Genomic DNA, 17,663 nt, shown 5'->3' with positions numbered 1-17,663 from the left:
ACAGTACAATATTTAATTACAATATACAGATATGTGTAAAACAGATGCATCCTACATTTGTGGCAAGAGGAAAAGACTCTGCTGGATTCTTCTGATAAGACCAAAATGGAAGAAGCTATGAGCGGGCAAGATGGTAAAAGGTTACAGTAAAACTGAAGTTTAAAAAAACCCAACTATTTCCAACTATACTTGTTCTCCATTAACACTGTTTCTAGCAAATTCACAAAATAAAAACCTTCACAAAGCATTGGGTACTTACCAGGCAGAAGTGGACACCATCACTCTTTCTACCCCACTTCTACACATGCCAATGATGCTATGCCAACATGACAGCATGGAGGGGGCTCCAGCAGTGGAGGAATTCTGAGGGAGTCTGGGAAGGAAAGCAAGCAGAAGCTGCATAAATAGTAGTGGGAAGGGTTTAAAGGTCTCTGGGACATCACTGATCTGCAAGATAATGAACTACAAGGGATGGCTTCAAAAAGCAGAAGAAAAAAAAATCAGACCAGGACTATGAACAGCTTGAAAACAGATGAAGGTAAAATAGGATTTAAATCAAAGTAAGGAAATAAATTCGGCACCTGAGAGAGGAAGTCAAGGGTGGTGTGAAAGACAGGGGAGCAAGAGGTTAGGTGTAGCTGCCCAGGAATCAGTACCAACCCAGGCAAACCCTCCAGTCACTGCATACTGCATGAGCGCACCTGTAAATGGATCCCTGCAATTTATGTCTATTATGTAATTGTTACCATAATACTATTGAGATAGCCTCTATTTTATATAAATTCATCATTTTACTTTAGCAGAATCATTTTCTCTCCATAAAAAAGTTATTTAAAAAGAAAATTATTAATTCTTGTGTCCACTGAGAACAAGACAAAAGTAAATCAATTTGTCCCAAAGCTTTAAGTGAAGCCTATGGATGATGGCCGGATATGGAAACTAAGCAGCTGCAAATGCTCATGAGTGGGCATTTCTTTCTTAACATTGGACAAGAGAAACAGTTACACATTGAGCAGGGATGTTTTGAAGCTATGGGGGTGGCATAAGAGTGAGGAACAACTGTTAGGTCCATAGTTCCTGCATTTAGCTGTCGAAGCTTCACAAATCCTTATGTTCAGTCCCTCGCCTTTTAAACTATTACTTGATCCGTAACCAAGGGTCCAAGAGAGACAAGCAGTTGGCTTGATAAGATCGAAGCTGGTGTACGTTGAGAGTGAGATCCACAGTTACCGTTCTCCTGAATCTGGACAACTACTTGAGCCCATCTCTTGCCTTCTGATTTCTGGCGAGTCGGAGGTACGCCAGCTGTACAGCCCCTGTACTTTGCCCCTGTGCTTTGCTGCACCCTTTGGGTCTCCCCCTTCACGGCCTCTGGCTCTCGCCGAGACTGGCAGGACCCTGCCCCCGCCACGGTGTTCGCTGAGGCGTATGTGCCCTGCCTGGTACAGGGCACCTTTCTCCTGGGGCACCGAGAGGCAGCGCTCGCTGGCTGCCATTGCAGAGACACGCTGCCAGGAGGGCCCACGGCGCTTCGCTCTGCCCCACAGGCCCCTGAGCACGCCCAAGCAGCCCCACCGGCAGCCGCGGCGCCTGGCCTGCAGCCCCCCGCCCGCCCGCCGCAGCCGCGGAGTGCCGGCGCGGCAGAGCGCGGCCCTCAGCCAGCAGAGGGCAGAGCCCGCCGCCCCGCTCCTGCCGCTGCTCCTGCCGCCGCCCCGGCGCCGCTACATCCGCCGCCCGGGGGAAGGGGCCGGCGCCGCGCTCTGCCCGTCGCGCCTGGCTGCCGAGGGCCGCGGGCCCCGCCGCCGGCCGCAGGATGCCGCTGGGGCTGAAGCCCACCTGTAGCGTGTGCCGCAGCACCTCCTCCTCCATGTGGAAGAAGGGCGGCCAGGGGGAGATTCTGTGTAACAACTGCACGGCCCGCTCTGCCCCGCCCGGGCCCGCCGCCTTCGCCACCACCTCGGCCGCCACACAGCACAGCAACGGCGGCGGCGGAAAGCAGGTGAGCCCGGCGGGCCCGCGCCCCTCCGCTCCGCTCGGCGGCGCCGCGCCCGGGCGGCTCTCGGCGGGGAGGGCCGGGCTGCGGCGGGCCGCGCAGCTCCCGCCCGGGCAGCGACCTTAGCGCCGTTCATTCGTGAGTATCCCCCCGCAGAGCAAGCAGGAGATCCACCGCCGGTCGGCGCGGCTCAGGAACACCAAGTACAAGTCGGCGCCCGCGGCGGAAAAGAAGGTTTCCACGAAGGGCAAGGGCAGGAGGCATATCTTCAAGTTAAAAAACGTAAGGCGGCGCGTGGCATTGCGGCGGCGATGGGGAGCGCCGGGCACGGCGGCGATGGGGAGCGCCGGGCACGGCGGCGATGGGGAGCGCCGGGCACCGCGGCCCCGCGCAGCCTCAGGCCTGAGCCCGGCTCGGACCTGGCAGGTGCACGGGCCCGGTATGGCCCGGCCAGCAGCACTTTGCTGGCGCCTAGGGCTCCGGCGCGGAGCTGCTCCTGCTGCAAAGCTAGCCCCCAGCCCGGCTTGAAAGTGGTCGTGCCACCCGCCAGAGCTAGGGTCGGCCTTTTCCTGGCGTGGGCGAGGGGCTTCACCGCTCTGCCCAGCGTCCAGTCCTTCGTGCCCGTTTCTGAGGGAAAGGGGTTTGTATCAGTAGAAGGCAGTCACATGCGTTTAGTACTCGCTTGTCCACATAAGGTCCGGAGAACGAAAGTGCTGACTGCGTTGGTTCCGGTTTTGCAGTACAAATGTTTGAAATGTTTGCATTCAGTTTCTTGCGTTTAAAGTTCTTCGTGTATGAATGTGTATGAATATTTCTCTAAAAAGAAAGGGAAAAAAAGCCTTGGAATTATATTGCATGGTTTGTTTTAACACTTTTGATTTTTCTTTTCTGTCTTTCCTTAGCCTATCAAGGCTCCTGAGTCTGTGTCCACTATAATTACAGCAGAATCAATCTTTTACAAGGTATGGTTTGTGCAAGCTTTTGCAAATAAGGTGTTGCTGTTTCTTTTTCCAGTCTCATTACCACAGACAGTAATAATACTAGGGATGTATTCAGAGAAGCAGTTCCTTCTTACCTACCAGTTGTGTAGGATTTTTCTCTGATGCACGGCACTGCTGTTAAAAGCTTCATAAGGTAGTTTATCTAGTTGTCATTTTCTCTTGTTTTTTTAATTACAAGAAAAAGATATATCTAGTTGCCTTAGTAATTTTTGCAATGTTTCAGCTTTTAGATTTCACCATGCAGAGGCCAAGCAAAAGTGGCCATTGCTGATTACTTAATTTTGTGTGATATTTTGCCTTAGGCACAGAGCATATTGCTTGTAGAGGGCATGGGTTGCACTGCCATAACAGCTAAACTGGCTCTTGTTCTCTTGTTTTCAGAGCTGGGTGCCAAGAGGCTCCAGCAGCCTGGGATCTGTTGACTATGGCAATGAAAGGAGAAGCTAACCTTCTCAGATTCATGCCTGAGAATATTTTTAAGAGCATATCAGGGTGCTACTGTTTTGAAGTTCTGTAATTTGTTGAGGTTTTTTTCCTGGTAGTACAAACCAACCATTTGAAATGTCTTCCCTGCCCCCTCCCCCCCCCCCCCCCCCCCCAAAGAAAAGGTTGGGATAGCTACTGGAAGACTGCAGAGCCAGAGGAAAAGTAGACTGAGCTTCTGTAATGCTCTGTAGGGACCTGATGCTTCCTGTCACATCCCAGATGAACCTCTGTTGTTGAGTAGTTTGGAAGGAAACAACCATATGAATGTTAAAGAAAGAAAATCATAGAATGGTAGAGGTTGGAAAGGACTTTTAGAGATCATCTAGTCCAACCCCCATCATCTAGTCCAACCCCCCAAAGGGAACTGATGTGTTTTTTTGTGTGCTTTTGCTTTTTCCCAGAAATTCCTAAGAATTAGTTTTTTATGCAAAATTTTGATGCTTTACTTTGCTGTTGAGAAGGGAATTGTTTGGGAGTTTCTGAAGTCTTTAAAACAAAACCTTCCTGGATGATGCTTGACAAACTCTGATCTTGATAGTGCAGGCACAACTGCATGTTGCCATGTGTGGCTGTTATGGCATGGAGGGAGCTCCTTTGCTGTGCAGCCTCATGCACATTGCAGAGCACCATGGAAAGTGTTCGGGCCTTGGCAGCAGCAGGGGATGGATCCATGTTTTAAAACCCCCTTGCACACAGATGGATGAATATCTTCATATACAGAAAGCTGCTGTACCTCGGGACATGTTACTGCACATTACTACAGTTGATTTTTCTGGAAGTTAGAATGAGACCATGCTGCAGAGAGGAGGCATAGAGAACGGGTGTGGAGCTGCTGAAAGAGCTGTGTCTTTGAAGACAGATGAGGCCAGCTTGCTTCTGAGACGTTTGGCAGTCAGAGACTCTGGAGAATTGCCAGTCTAGTCTCAAAAGCTATCCCAGGACTGAACTTGGGCTCCTAAACATGGGGTGGCAGTGCACACGCAGTGCTGATGGCTGCTTAGGTGAGACAGCACTCTGTCTTGTGCCACCTTGCTTTCACCCATGGCTGAATCAAGGCTGTCTTGAGGCTGGGGCAGTTTGAGACAATTTAAGATACCAACTGTTAAGATACTCATAAATCAGAAACACAGAGCTTCTAAAATCAGATTGTTGATTTCGTTATCGTTTGTTTTCTAGGGTATGTACTATCAAATTGGAGATGTTGTTTCAGTGGTTGATGAGCAGGATGGAAAAACATACTATGCTCAGATCCGTGGGTTTATTCAGGACCAGTACTGTGAGAAGAGTGCCGCACTAACCTGGCTGATTCCCACCCAAGCCAGCCCCAAAGACTGTTTTGATCCAGCATCTTATATCATAGGTAATCTAAGCCTTCTTTTTCTACAACTATATAAATGTGCTTGCAGTAATGCAGAGTCATAGTTTTTAAACTGAGTTTTTTAGTAGGTCATCATTTTTTACATAATTTCCACATTTTAGACTGCAATCCTGTAAGCATCTCATTTCCTTCAATAGCCTTTTTTATTTCTCTTATGTATATAATATGATTAGCACTGCTGCAGTGAGTGGGATCATCTGAGTGCTTGTGCTCACAGGCACAGTTATAGACTCACAACTTTAGGATCCAATTATTACTCCATAGACAGAGGAGAATTTACAAGAGTCCAAACCTGATATACCAATCCCAGCTGTTTCTTTTAAAGTGACCTGAATTAGCTGATCTTTGTCTTGGCTACTTAAAGTATATAGCATGCAAGCAGTGGCAGAGAAAGTGTTCTGCTGCTGATGACAATAAGGGCTTTTGACAGGCAGGCCACAAATAGTATTTATTTAAAATGCATCACCTAAAGTACTTCATTCAAGTAACTGAATGCTTCAAATAGAGAAGAAAACAAAAGATCAGCCCAGCAACAATAAAGGTAGAGGTTTCTTGCCCAGTATTTGAAGCTACTTTTAATCCCAGCGTACTCCAGTTTTATGCCTTTAAATTTTTTATTTGAATATTTTTAAATTTTTTTTCCCTAGGACCAGAAGAAGATCTCCCAAGGAAGATGGAATACTTAGAATTTATTTGTCATGCACCTTCAGAATATTTCAAATCTCGATCATCTCCCTTCCCTACTGTGCCTACAAGACCAGAGAAGGGCTACATATGGACTCATGTGGGACCTACTCCTGCAATCTCCATCAAAGAAACTGTTACCAATAATTTGTGATTTTTTTAAAGATGCACTTTGGATGAGTTATTTTGAGTGTATCCTCAGGTCTGTGGACCACACACAAGAAGTTTCAAAAAATGATACGATGTTCATTTTCCTTGGTGGATTATGGTGTTTCTTTATTTGAAATTATGTCAGATCTTTGAGGTGGAAGTTTTCCTTCCATTTGATGTGTCATTCTCTGTTCTTCAGATATTATTGCTCATTTTGGGGTAAAACCACAAATTTCCTGTCATCTTCAACTCTGATGAGTTGACTAATTGACTTCTGAAAGTTGTCTTTAGTGTTCATATTCCCTAACTTACTTTCCAGAAAAGGACCCAAAAGACATACTCTTAATCATCCAGCCCTTTTAGTACCTGTTTAACTTAGTTAACTGTGACTGGGGTTTTTATTTACTTCTTAAATCACTTAAGGCTAGCTTCAAATAGACACTAAAGTTGGTCAGTGAGGCAGTTGGAGAGGAGTGACCTCTTCTTCAAACTTAAGATCTGCCATCTGCAACGCAGTACTCTATTTAACTGTCACCTTTTAAGAGAATTTCATTCCTGGGAATCTAAACCATCAGCCTGTCTATGTAGCTTCCTGCTCAACTTTGCATAGGTAAGGGATTTTCCCAGATGCTTTGCCATCTTGGCATCCTTCTGGCAGCAAAGACATCTTTGTTTCACATTGTTACGTTGTGTGTGTATCAGCTTGGTCTCTTAAAATTGATGTAGAGTTGTGTTCAGCAGTGACAGCAAGAAAAGAAATCCTCAAGCAATTCAAAGGAGGAAACATTTGCTAAGGGAAATAAACACAAATTTTCTATATTAACAGTCTCAGTGTTTCCAATGACAGTATTTAAAGAGAACAGGAAAAATGCCACATACTAAAATACCAATGTTAAGTTTTCTGCATTAAACATTTTACAAGCCAGTCATCTCCAAACACTGTGAAGATGTGCTTGTATGGCCTGATTTCCCTGGGTTTAGTGGTTCCTGCTGCAGCCGATGAAGGATAAAAGCTGTAAGTGGCCTTAAATGTACATCTGCAGATTTTTTCAGATTTATTTTTTTCCCTAGTCTACATGACCATAGCACTCAGAAGCCCCAGATCAACTTCAGTTTATTACATGAAAGTCTACTAAAGTTGCACTTGGATTATGTTTTAAGTTAATAAAAAGCTTTAAGGTGAAATTTTGAAAGTCTTAGGCATTGACAACTTTTCATACAGTTGGACTCGTGTCAGCAGGAATAAGATTTGTTTCAGTCTGCAGCCTGTGGTTTTGCCCTCTTCAAATACAAGGAAGGACAATCAGTCTTAAGGGAGTAGGTGCTAAATTTAAGGGATACTGTCAGTAGTTCAAAATGCTCAGAAATTAGCAATATACTGCTACTACAGAGTTAAATAACTTTGGTTGCTCCATACGAGACACTCTGATGTTCTGTGTGTGGTGGTAATTAATCCCAAAGTGCCACCACTCCTTCCTCTCCCTTCACTTCTTTTTTGTTTATTACATTAGCAACCATAATAAGGTAAAAATAGCAATGCATAAAGATCTTTATAGTAATCAGAGTGAATCCCTCCACTCAAATGTTTTCCCTTCTTCCTCTGCAGTCCACAAGGTTTTCACTTGGGATCACTAAATTTAGCTGCTTGTGCTGCCTCAGTGTAGCTCATGGAGCTTTGGTTTTTCTGTGGGCTGACTTTATGCTCAGCTGCCTTCCTTGTCCAGTCCTTGTAGACTACAAGGATTACATTCAGTTTTGCTTCTCTGAGTTTCTACAATCTACACCCAATGTAAAGTACTTGCTTGCCATTTGCCTGATTTGTCACATTGTACTATAAAGGGACAATTTAGAGAAATATCACTGTATGGTTTATGGTTTGAAGTTTGTTTCACAGACTGGTGTACTGATACACAGATCTCTGCAACTTCCTGTGTCAAACAGCAGGTCCTGCTGAGGGAAGGGACTGATGGCAGGCTTCATAGAATCATAGAATGTAGCGTTGGAAGGGACCTGTAGAGATCATCTAGTCCAACCCCCCTGCAGAAGCAGATTCACCTAGATCAGGTCACATAGGAATGTGTCCAGGCAGGTCTTGAAGACCTCCAAGGAAGGAGACTCCACAACCCCTCTGGGCAGCCTGTGCCACTGCTCCCTCACCTGAACAGTGAAATAGTTTTTTCTTACATTTAAATGGAACTTTTTGTGTTCCAGCTTCATCCCATTACCCCTTGTCCTGTTGCTAGCTACAATACAAAAAAGGGATGTTCCAGCCTCCTGACACCCACCATTTAGATATTTGTGCTTGGTAATAAGATCCCCCCTCAGTCTCCTCAAGACTAAACAGCCCCAGTTCCTGCAGCCTTTCCTCAAATGAAAGATTTTCCGGTTCCCTGATCATCTTGGTGGCCCTGTGCTGGACTCTCTCCAGAAGTTCTCTGTCCTGCCTGAAGTGAGGAGCCCAGAACTGGACACAGGACTCCAGATGAGGCCTCACCAGGGCAGAGGAGAGGGGGAGAAGAACCTCCCTTGACCTGCTGGCCACACTCTTCTTGATGCATCCCAGGATGCCATTGGCCTTGGCCATGAGGGCACATTGATAATAAACTAAACATGAGCCAGCAATCAGGACTCCCAGGTCTCTCTCTGCAGAGCTGCTCTTCAGTAGTTTGACCCCCAGCCTGTCCTGGTGCATGGGGTTGTTCCTTCCGAGATGCAGGACTCTGCACTTGTCCTTTATAAACCTCATGAGATTCCTCTCTGTCCACCTCTCAAACCAGTTGATGTCCTGATGAATGGCAGCACAGCCTTCTGGTTAATCAACCAGTCCTCCTAGTTTGATGTCAACAGGGAACTTGCAGAGGGTACAACTCTGTCCTCTCATCCAGGTCGTTGAAGATATTGAACAAGACTGGCCCCAGAACCAACCTCTGTGGAACTCCACTGACCACAGGCCTCCAACTCGATTCTGTGCCATTGATCACCACCCTCCGGGCTCTGTCATTCAGCCAGCTCTTGATCCACCTCACTGTCTACTCATCCAAGCCACATTGCCTGAGCTTTCTGATGAGGATGTTATAGGAGACAAGTGTCAAAAGCCTTGCTGAATTCAAGGTAGATGACATCCGCTCCTCTCCCCTCATCTAGCCAGCTGGTTATGCACTCATAGAAGGTTATCAGGTTGGTCAGACAGAATTTTCCCTTGGTGAATCCATGTTGACTCCCCCTGATAACCACCTTTTACCCCATAGCTGTAACAAAAGCTATGCACACATTTGCATGTATCCACGTACCCACCTTTTATATGTGACCTGACATGTAACAGACCCCTAGAAGTGCCCTTTCCTGTAACTGTGTGCTCCATCTACTGTGAAACCTCACTGTCCATCTAAGAAGTATCTCCCCTATAAGGCTTGAAAGCATCACTGCCATCACCACTGCATCCTTGCTACAATTTTACTACCCAGCCTGTCCTTTCTTTTCAAGGATGAGTGCAAATAGTTAAGTGTGTTTATCATTTTACATGTAGTGGATCGTGAATATCAAGACAAGAAGAAATATTTTAGTGAGAAATACCAGTGAGCACTATTTTGCGGACACACAAACTTTCAACAGGGTAGAAACACAGCTTCAAAGAGAGGAATGTGAAAAAACCCCACATTATGTGTGGCAAGCAGTAATATCCTGAGTTTAGCAATCCTGACCACAATAAAATCACCAAACATGGTAAGTGTTTTGAACTAATGAAGTTCCCTAAATTCCGTGAAAATGAATGTTTGTAATGTTTTGTTTCCTAGTAATTCCTTGTTAGCTGGAACTCAGAAGAACCCTTTTCAAAATCACATTAGACATGTTTCTTTCATTAACTGAGTGGGTAGTTACAGTAGCATATTCTCTTTTTTGAGGGTCAGAACTTTTTTACAACACTCTGGATTCCATTAGTCTTCAGAGAAAAAAATATAGTTTTAAAACACAAGTTTTAAGCTCTATTTCTTGTAAAATAGTCTGGGAGTTTCTCTGCATTTTGTTACAGTGCCAGATTATAAAAATCAATTCAACTCCCGTTGCTAGAGTTAGACCTACGTCAGCCACAAGACTAAATCTGCACAGATGAAACTGAACAAGTGCTTCAAGGCTGCTTATGAAACAACTAGGAAAACATAAAATAGGAAATCAATGCTATTGATACCTGTTTTTTTCTCTGCAACACAGCTTTGGATTGCAACTGTTAACTGGAAAGGGTGACTTTCTTCATCAGTCACCTACAGAATAAAAAACACCAACCAATATTTAAAAAAAAAAAGAAAAAAGACAGTGAAGAAATATAAGGAAAGACTTACTCACTGTGAGGGTGATGTGGCACTGGAACAGGCTGCCCAGGTTTGTTGCTGAGTCTCCTTCTCTGGAGACATTGAAAACCCACCTGGATGAGTTCCTATGTGACCTACTCTAGGTGGTCCTGCTCTGGCAGGGGAGTTGGACTAGATGATCTCCAATCCTTAAGATTCTGTGAAACATTCCCTTCCAATGAAAATAACAATTGCTACTAGTTTTTGTAAAATAAAATTTATAAATAAAATAATTTGAAACTAAGATTATTCTTTTCTATGTAACTCAATTATTTTGTTTTAAATGTTGCCCTTAATCCAAGACAACACAATCAGTGACTTTCCACCCTTCTCTAACACCTCTCCAAAGGCCACCAGAGAATGGCTTTGTAGAATTTTTAAAAAACATTTTCACTATTAGTTATTACAGTTTATTTAAACAGAATCTATTTGTTGTAGGAAAATAATCTGGGATAGGAAATCTTTGTTAGGTTTTGGCAATTATACTGATAAAATGCAAAATTTTACATTTTATGTGACAAACAACTAGACAGAACGTAACCAGTGAGCTCTCAAAAATTTAATATCTAAAGGAAGACAATTTTCTCCAAAATAAAATGTGACATAATTTTACAGCATGTAAGTTTAAAAGAAACTTATGTTCAACTGCTGCATTAATAAATCCATATGAATACAAATTATCTGATTTAATCACATTTTGAATCCAGTTACAGTTTAGCAATTACAAGCAAATACAAGTTACTAAGCTAGAGTAATTTTTTGTCCTGGTCTGAAGGTTGAGCCAACTTGTCCTTTCCTCTTCCTGGAATTCTGAAAATTATCATACCTGGAAACAGAAAATAATATTAGCAAATTTTTATTAAATGCCTTTGTTTGCATAAGCATATGCCTTTTCAGATACACATTGATGCCACACAGAACTATAGATGTTTATATATATTTTTAGTGAAATAAAGAGCACATGTCTCCTCAGACCTGGGACCTGGAATAGTTTTCATCCACAAATCCCACTCAGAGCTCTGTGCCCTGCTTCCTTTCCTTTCCTTTCCTTTCCTTTCCTTTCCTTTCCTTTCCTTTCCTTTCCTTTCCTTTCCTTTCCTTTCCTTTCCTTTCCTTTCCTTTCCTTTCCTTTCCTTTCCTTTCCTTTCCTTTCCTTTCCTTTCCTTTCCTTTCCTTTCCTTTCCTTTCCTTTCCTTCCCTTTCCTTTCCTTCCCTTCCCTTTCCCTTTCCCTTTCCCTTCCCCCTTCCCTTTCCCCTTCCCCTTCCCCTTCCCCTTCCCTTTCCCTTCTATTTGTTACTTTTTGTGGCTGGAAGGTGGGACAAGAAACAGAAGTAGACAGGGTAGTGCAGACTCTGGGAGAGCATCTCCCATTCTCCTCCTTTCCTGTCCCTTCCTTCTCTCTTTCCTCTGCTGTAAGACCTGTTTATCTATGTATCAGCTGAGGAAGGCAACTCCTAAGTATCCTCATGTCAGAACCTGATGGTGAGATCACAGAACAACCTGATGCCAGTTTCCAGCTTTTTCACTCCAGTCTTTTACAAGTCTAAGGAGACACATTCTCTTTTTCTGCAGATTGTCTTTTCCCGAACACAGCAGCTACAAATTCAACTACAGAGAGTCAAAACCCAGCAATTTGAAAACACAAGGGCCTACTGCTCAGTGGGAGCAGGAAGGACGTAGCTCAGAGTATCGGTGCCTCTTTGTCCTGGTGTAGCTATGAACATAGTAAAAGGGTTTTCTGGTCTGTCATTAGAATTTCTGGATCCTACATTAGTGAAAACAATAAAAGACAATGCATTGGTAAAACATTTTGTATGTAATCTAATATTTCTGAAAAAAATTGCAGTCAGGAGGTATTAAACTCTGCCATTCCCCACACTATTGTGTTTCCGATGAATAAAAAAATGTGAAAAAACTAAATCTCCACTGAACAAAGATTTAAAAAAAACCCCAACTTACAGTTCCATAAAATTCTTCCAGTCATCTTGGCTAATGGATGGTCTTGTACCTTCAAGTGCAGTCATCAGATGGGACTGGGTAATAATTAAAGTGTTCTTGGCAAGCACTGAGTGATTAGGGGTGCTGTCCTCCTTGAAAACAGAGCGATGAACAAACAATAAAAAACTACCAGAGAGACAAGTACATAGCTCCATGAGTATCAGTAACTCTGGAACTTCCTCCTTACATGTACAGACAAATATCTTATAAATACAATTACAACTCCCTCAACTTCCTCCAATATTAATAACACAAGATAACTATTTAGTTAGATGAATGTTAATATCTGGCTTATTTCTCCTCCAACCAGGTATCCTTCATCCTTGCTATTTTTGTTACATTTTATTTAATATTGTTGTGGAAATTATTTACTGAAATAATCACAGAATCACGGGATGGTAGGGGTTTGAGGGGAGTTTTAGAGATCATCTAGTCCAATCCCCCTCCAGGTCCACCTAGATCAGGTCACACAGGAACGTGTCCAGGTGGGTTTTGAAGACCTCCAGAGAAGGAGACTCCACATCCTCCCTGGGCCGCCAACAAGTGTGGGAAAATAGAAGAGTGTTAAGACTAAATAACTGAAAAAAATGTCATACTCCACTCTTGTTTCTGTAATTGGCTTTGATAGCACTGATTTCTGTTCTCAGGTGCTCTGTTTGCTGCTCCTGGTTATTTTCCAGGGAGTCTTCTTGAGAAGCTGTTCTAAGCATTGAAGGTTGTGATGATGCTGCATCTCTCTGAGTCATGCCGGTAAAATCATGGCTGATGGAGTTTGGTCCAGACAAGCACAAAGAGCTCTAAATTAACCACAAGGAGAAATACATTTACTCATTATGCATCCAAAAAAGTAACTTCACCATGAAGATTTAACCTGTAATTCAGTATAAGCTTGCCCCCACTGGCAGAAAGCCTATTTTCTCTTAAAAATATATCACATACATAACTTTTTGAACAGAAAGATACAGGTTCATTTGCCAAGGTGTGTGAGGAAAAGTATAAATTTTAAAATAAAGTGTTTCACGATTGGAAAAAATCTAAATATTTTTGCAATGGCCTATCTCAAACGGAACAAAGGTCTACTAAGCCTATTGTTTTATTTATGCATGAAAATCAGTGGCTCTGAAATCTGGGCAAGTTTTATGTAGTTAGCTTTGGAATGACTCATTTAAATAGTCATCACCTCCAAATTCTCTGTGCACTTCACAAAATATGCAACTTTGAATTTCCACAATTTTAAGAGATCAAAATCCTTATAGCCTTGCTGAAGACCTTTTGCAGACAGAAGAGAATTGAAGTCTCTAAAGATACATCAATTGAACACTACCATCTATAATGCAGGACAAAACAGACAAAGGCACTTTAACAGTCACTAATCAGTTCTCCAATGCCAAGTTATTTTTGGCTTTAAGAATCAATGCAAGACAGTTTTGAAAACCACAGTCTAACAACTTTGATAACTACTTGTAATAACAGTTCTGCAGCAGATCTTGAAAATCAATGTCCCATGGATTACATGCAAATTCTGAAATCCATCATAAGGAGCTCAGAGGCAGCATAACCTGTTTTGCTTACCTGGCAGTCAAGCCAGAGGAACTAGCAAGCTGGTCACCATGCAGGTGCTGGGTAGCCAAGAGCACATCCCTGTCTGCTAGCCAGAGAATGTGTGCAAAGTGATACTACAACAACAGAAGTTCTGCTTCTCAGGAGTAATGATGGAAGCTAAGGTTTACTTCTGTTGTTTACACAGTTTCATGGTCAGATTATTCCATTAATGCACACTCTACTGGTAACTGAAAAATGTTTGTTGATTCTTAAGATTATAGCTTGATTCTCAAAAGTTGGATTGTTTAGTAATAAAGTTGAGTTGTAAAAAACCCAAACCACCAAAAAAATAAAAAAACTGTTTAAGTAATAAACCTTGAGGGCAACAAGCCATTAGCCTAGATAGTAAGATCTAGTATGAATGCAGTTTTCCTGGTTATACTCTATTAAGCAGTATTTTGGGATTTTGATTTTGAAGTCCTTTAAGGTTGCAGAGAAGTCCTTATTGTATTCTGTCAAATAACATCCTTCTATCTATCTTCTTTCCTGCTGTGGACCACAGGATATAAAATTAAGACACTTTGATAGACAAAGCAGACATAACTGCATTTATAAAACCATGCCATTTGCCTAATTCAGATTTTTTTTTTGCTTTACAACTATTTTTAGAATATTTAGAAAATTCATAATGTTGTGTAATTTACCAGTTCTGAAGGAGTTCCATTCCCCAGCTCTGATTCATAAGAACTTCCAAAATAAAGACGATACATGTTGGACCTTGGATCTTCAGGAAGCAAGTCAGACATGTCTAAAGAAATAAGAGAATGCTCTAGCCCCACTTCTCCATCTGTTGCTGAATCGTCTGAGCCACTGCTGTGGTTTAGAAAAACCATGGAAGAGAGACTGAAGTCACTATCAGAACTAGAACCAAAATCCTGTGACAAAGAACAGAACATTAGAAGTGTTAACTCATAACTGCAATCTGAAATGCATTGTTAAATTTCATATACGGTGCAAATGAAAGTATCCATTTCCATTTGATTCACACTTCCAAATATTTTGCAAAGAAAGTAAGCACAACTTTCTGTCTTTATCCAAGGAAAAAAATTGAGAAGATAATTTTAGAGGTTTTCTTTGTTTGCTTTGAACTGTCTCCCTCACTCAGTAACCTTATGTACATTTAACAGTTGCGAAATTTTATGTACATTTTCTGTTGTAGCACTGTAACACTTGTGTCTCAACTATTCCCTCCAGGCGATGTAGTACCTTGTGTAAGGTGCTCAAGGAGACTGTGGTGAATCTACTTTTACAGTCCCCAATTGCTGTACTCATCTTTAGTCGCACTCAACATCTTTTAAGTGCTGGTGTGCACAGTTGTTGCTTTAGACTGGTCTGCAAGACTTTTTGATTGTACAGTAAAAAAATTCTGAGCACATTCCACCAAATATATGCATATTTATTTGTAATTTACACATGCATACTATTGAAGTTCTAACATTTTCTTCCTGCACCTCAGTGGACTGTCCTGTGCATCACCTGGGGTGGGTGCACACCACACTGGAGACCACTGCCTTAGACTATGGCCTCCTCCAATGACAGATACCCATTAGGTCTCCTTACAAGTGCTTACTAATGCTACAGATGAAGAACGTAGGCTGGAGATTCCTCCTAAGAGTTGCATTCTCAGAGCCCCATCTCTTGGTAACAGCTTGGACAAAAAAAGAACCCAAAAGGTCTGTCTGCTTTTGCACCCTGACCCAACCCTCTGACCTCCAGGGTCAAAAAAACAGGAAAAGCCAAGCCTACCCCTTACCAGCTACAACCAGAAAACAGGCATTAAAATATGAGGAGAGATGGCTGAATTGAGGCTAAAAGAGGAAAGGATCTGTCAGTCAGGTATAAACTATGGGTGGGATCCTGTACCTTGGAAGTGCAAGTATTAGCTGGTGCCTGGAAAATGAGCCAGAACCAGGGTATCACCATCTTCTCCCCACTTGTCTCCTGACCTCAAATCACAATCTGTTGAAACAGCTCCACAAAACTCAGTAGTTCAATGCTTCCTCCATGGAAGATTTGCTATCTGCTCCTAAGAAACTCTGAGTGTGATTCTTCCTATTGATCTGTCAATCATTCATCATAACAGTGGTAAACAGATTTGGCTTACGTAGATCTATTTAACATTAAACACTTTCATAAAATGAAAAAAAGTGTCTTTAAGAAGTAGTTGAACTAATATGTTAGGTTATTCTTCATTTTTTTCTGCAAACATACTAAAATTTTAATCTTCTGTATACAAATACAGGAAAACTAAATCTTATTAAACATAGTTTTGCTAAAAACCATAAAATTAACTCTTTAAAATATATGAACACCACAATGAAAAGAGCAGGACTTCTATCAGTTTTATTTACCTGTGTTAAACCTGAACCTAAATTAGTATGGATTGCCTCTAACTGGGCATTGTACAATAAAGCCTTTAGGTCAGCCCCTGTGAACCGTTCTGTTTTTGCTGACAGCTCCTGGAAGTCCACATCGTTTGCCAAGGGCAGGGAATGACTGAGGGCTTTTAAGATGTCGTAGCGTGAACTCTGTAAAAAGGAGGAAAAATTAAAGTCAGTAAAGTAATCTGTTATTTGCCTTGTCCTGATGGCTACATAGTGCTTTGCCCCTGTCACAAGCAACTTCCTATCTGAGGGTGGAAGAATCTTTTCCAAAGCAGATAGTACCCTAATAATAGTATACCTTGGCCATACTGCAATCAGTTGGTAAAATATAGGCACACATTTTGTTACATTATCTTGAAGGGTCTAAGAGAAACTGTACCAAACACAGTATACAGAGAAATAGATTTCTCTAAATATCCAGTTAACATCAAGGATTTTTATATATTAAAGATATAAAAACCTGTAGGTGAACTCTGCTACTTGTATGTGCTTTTGCAAAGAGAAGCATGACAAAATGAAAAACTTCTGTTCACCTGGAAGTTTATATTCTAAACCAGAAGTATTACAAAAGTGATAGAAATAACGTGATATTTCTTAAATGTGCCAACTAATAATAAAATGAAGAGCACTGTTTTTTTCTCATAAAATGAAGACTCAAAGACACACCCTGTACAGCTTCAAAGGCCCAATCCAAACCCTACTGAAATCAGTAAGAATCATTCCTCTCCTAACTAGTGACACATTTGACTTCTAAAGAGCTTGAATATTTCAAATTAAATGTGGATAAATAAGAGTAGAATCAACTCAATTTGGACTAAAACTGCTCTGAAAATTTCAGATAACTCAAGAGAGGGGCTAGGAATGGCTATGATTCATCAAGCAAATGGTAGACTCGCTAGATTCATAACTCAGAGAAAGAGGCAGACCACGGTAAACACTATCCTGCATCAAAGTTCTTTCTACAGACGAGTTTCATTCTTAAAATAAATATTTTTAAAATTAGCTATATCCACAGGAACATGATTTGATCCTGAAGATTGTGGTAAACAACCTTATCTTTCCCCAGTTTTATGCAAACACATAAAATTGGTGAATTTATATCGCTGTATTATTGGAGCTGGGAAATCAAGTCCAATTTGTTCAGGTTTGAAATGACACTAAATATAAGGAGAATAAAGCTCATTAGCTTGATTTTTTTTCCCTTGCCTCTCATATAAAACATTTTGTTTCCTTACCTGATCAGGAGGTGGACAGTACAGACACTTATCCAGTCGACCTGGCCTTAACAAAGCAGGGTCAATCAAATCTGGGCGGCTAGTAGCAGCCAACACATAAACCCCTTAGGAAAGTGCAGAAAAATATCATTAGCATTTGCTAAGCTTTTGCATAAAAAAAGAGCACACATATGAATTATTACCTTGTAAGCCTTCCACACCATCTAACTGAGTCAATAGTTGGTTAACCACTCGGTCAGTAACTCCTGTGTTGTCATGACCTCGGCGAGGAGCAAGAGAATCAAACTCATCAAAGAAAACAACACAAGGCTTAGCTGCCTGAGCTCTAAAAGGACAAAAAAAGGCAATACTTAAACTTTGTTTAAGTTTGTGACACATGTAAAACTGCTTAGAAATATTAAAGAT

At 42.0% G+C, this 17,663-nt stretch overlaps 3 protein-coding genes across 5 annotated transcripts in view; 2 read left to right on the top strand and 1 right to left on the bottom strand.

The window, feature by feature from the left end:
* ANKIB1 (ankyrin repeat and IBR domain containing 1) overlaps window positions 1-17,663 on the top strand; it is a 410,605-nt gene that overhangs the window by 104,828 nt on the left and 288,114 nt on the right. The gene's annotated exons all lie outside the window — the stretch shown is intronic.
* On the top strand, window positions 1,742-5,791 carry GATAD1 (GATA zinc finger domain containing 1). The gene is made up of 5 exons (XM_061996702.1): window positions 1,742-1,999; window positions 2,150-2,275; window positions 2,896-2,955; window positions 4,657-4,840; window positions 5,506-5,791. Exons 1-5 carry the CDS (start codon window positions 1,814-1,816, stop codon window positions 5,694-5,696), a joined length of 747 nt encoding a protein of 248 aa, XP_061852686.1. The 5' UTR covers window positions 1,742-1,813; the 3' UTR covers window positions 5,697-5,791.
* Window positions 10,708-17,663, bottom strand: part of PEX1 (peroxisomal biogenesis factor 1) — a 28,104-nt gene continuing 21,148 nt past the window's right edge. For all 3 annotated transcript variants that reach the window (XM_061997238.1, XM_061997240.1, XM_061997239.1), the window contains exons 18-24: window positions 17,441-17,583; window positions 17,259-17,362; window positions 15,991-16,167; window positions 14,284-14,514; window positions 12,634-12,834; window positions 11,999-12,129; window positions 10,708-10,864 (exon numbers count right to left, since the gene is read on the bottom strand). In XM_061997238.1, the coding sequence (XP_061853222.1) occupies window positions 10,780-10,864; window positions 11,999-12,129; window positions 12,634-12,834; window positions 14,284-14,514; window positions 15,991-16,167; window positions 17,259-17,362; window positions 17,441-17,583 (1,072 nt within the window). In that variant the 3' untranslated portion in view covers window positions 10,708-10,779. The remainder of the gene's footprint in view (window positions 10,865-11,998; window positions 12,130-12,633; window positions 12,835-14,283; window positions 14,515-15,990; window positions 16,168-17,258; window positions 17,363-17,440; window positions 17,584-17,663) is intronic.

This window comes from Colius striatus, chromosome 5, assembly GCF_028858725.1.
Source record: "Colius striatus isolate bColStr4 chromosome 5, bColStr4.1.hap1, whole genome shotgun sequence".
Lineage (NCBI taxonomy): Eukaryota > Metazoa > Chordata > Aves > Coliiformes > Coliidae > Colius > Colius striatus.
This window is presented reverse-complemented; position numbering and strand designations above follow the sequence as displayed.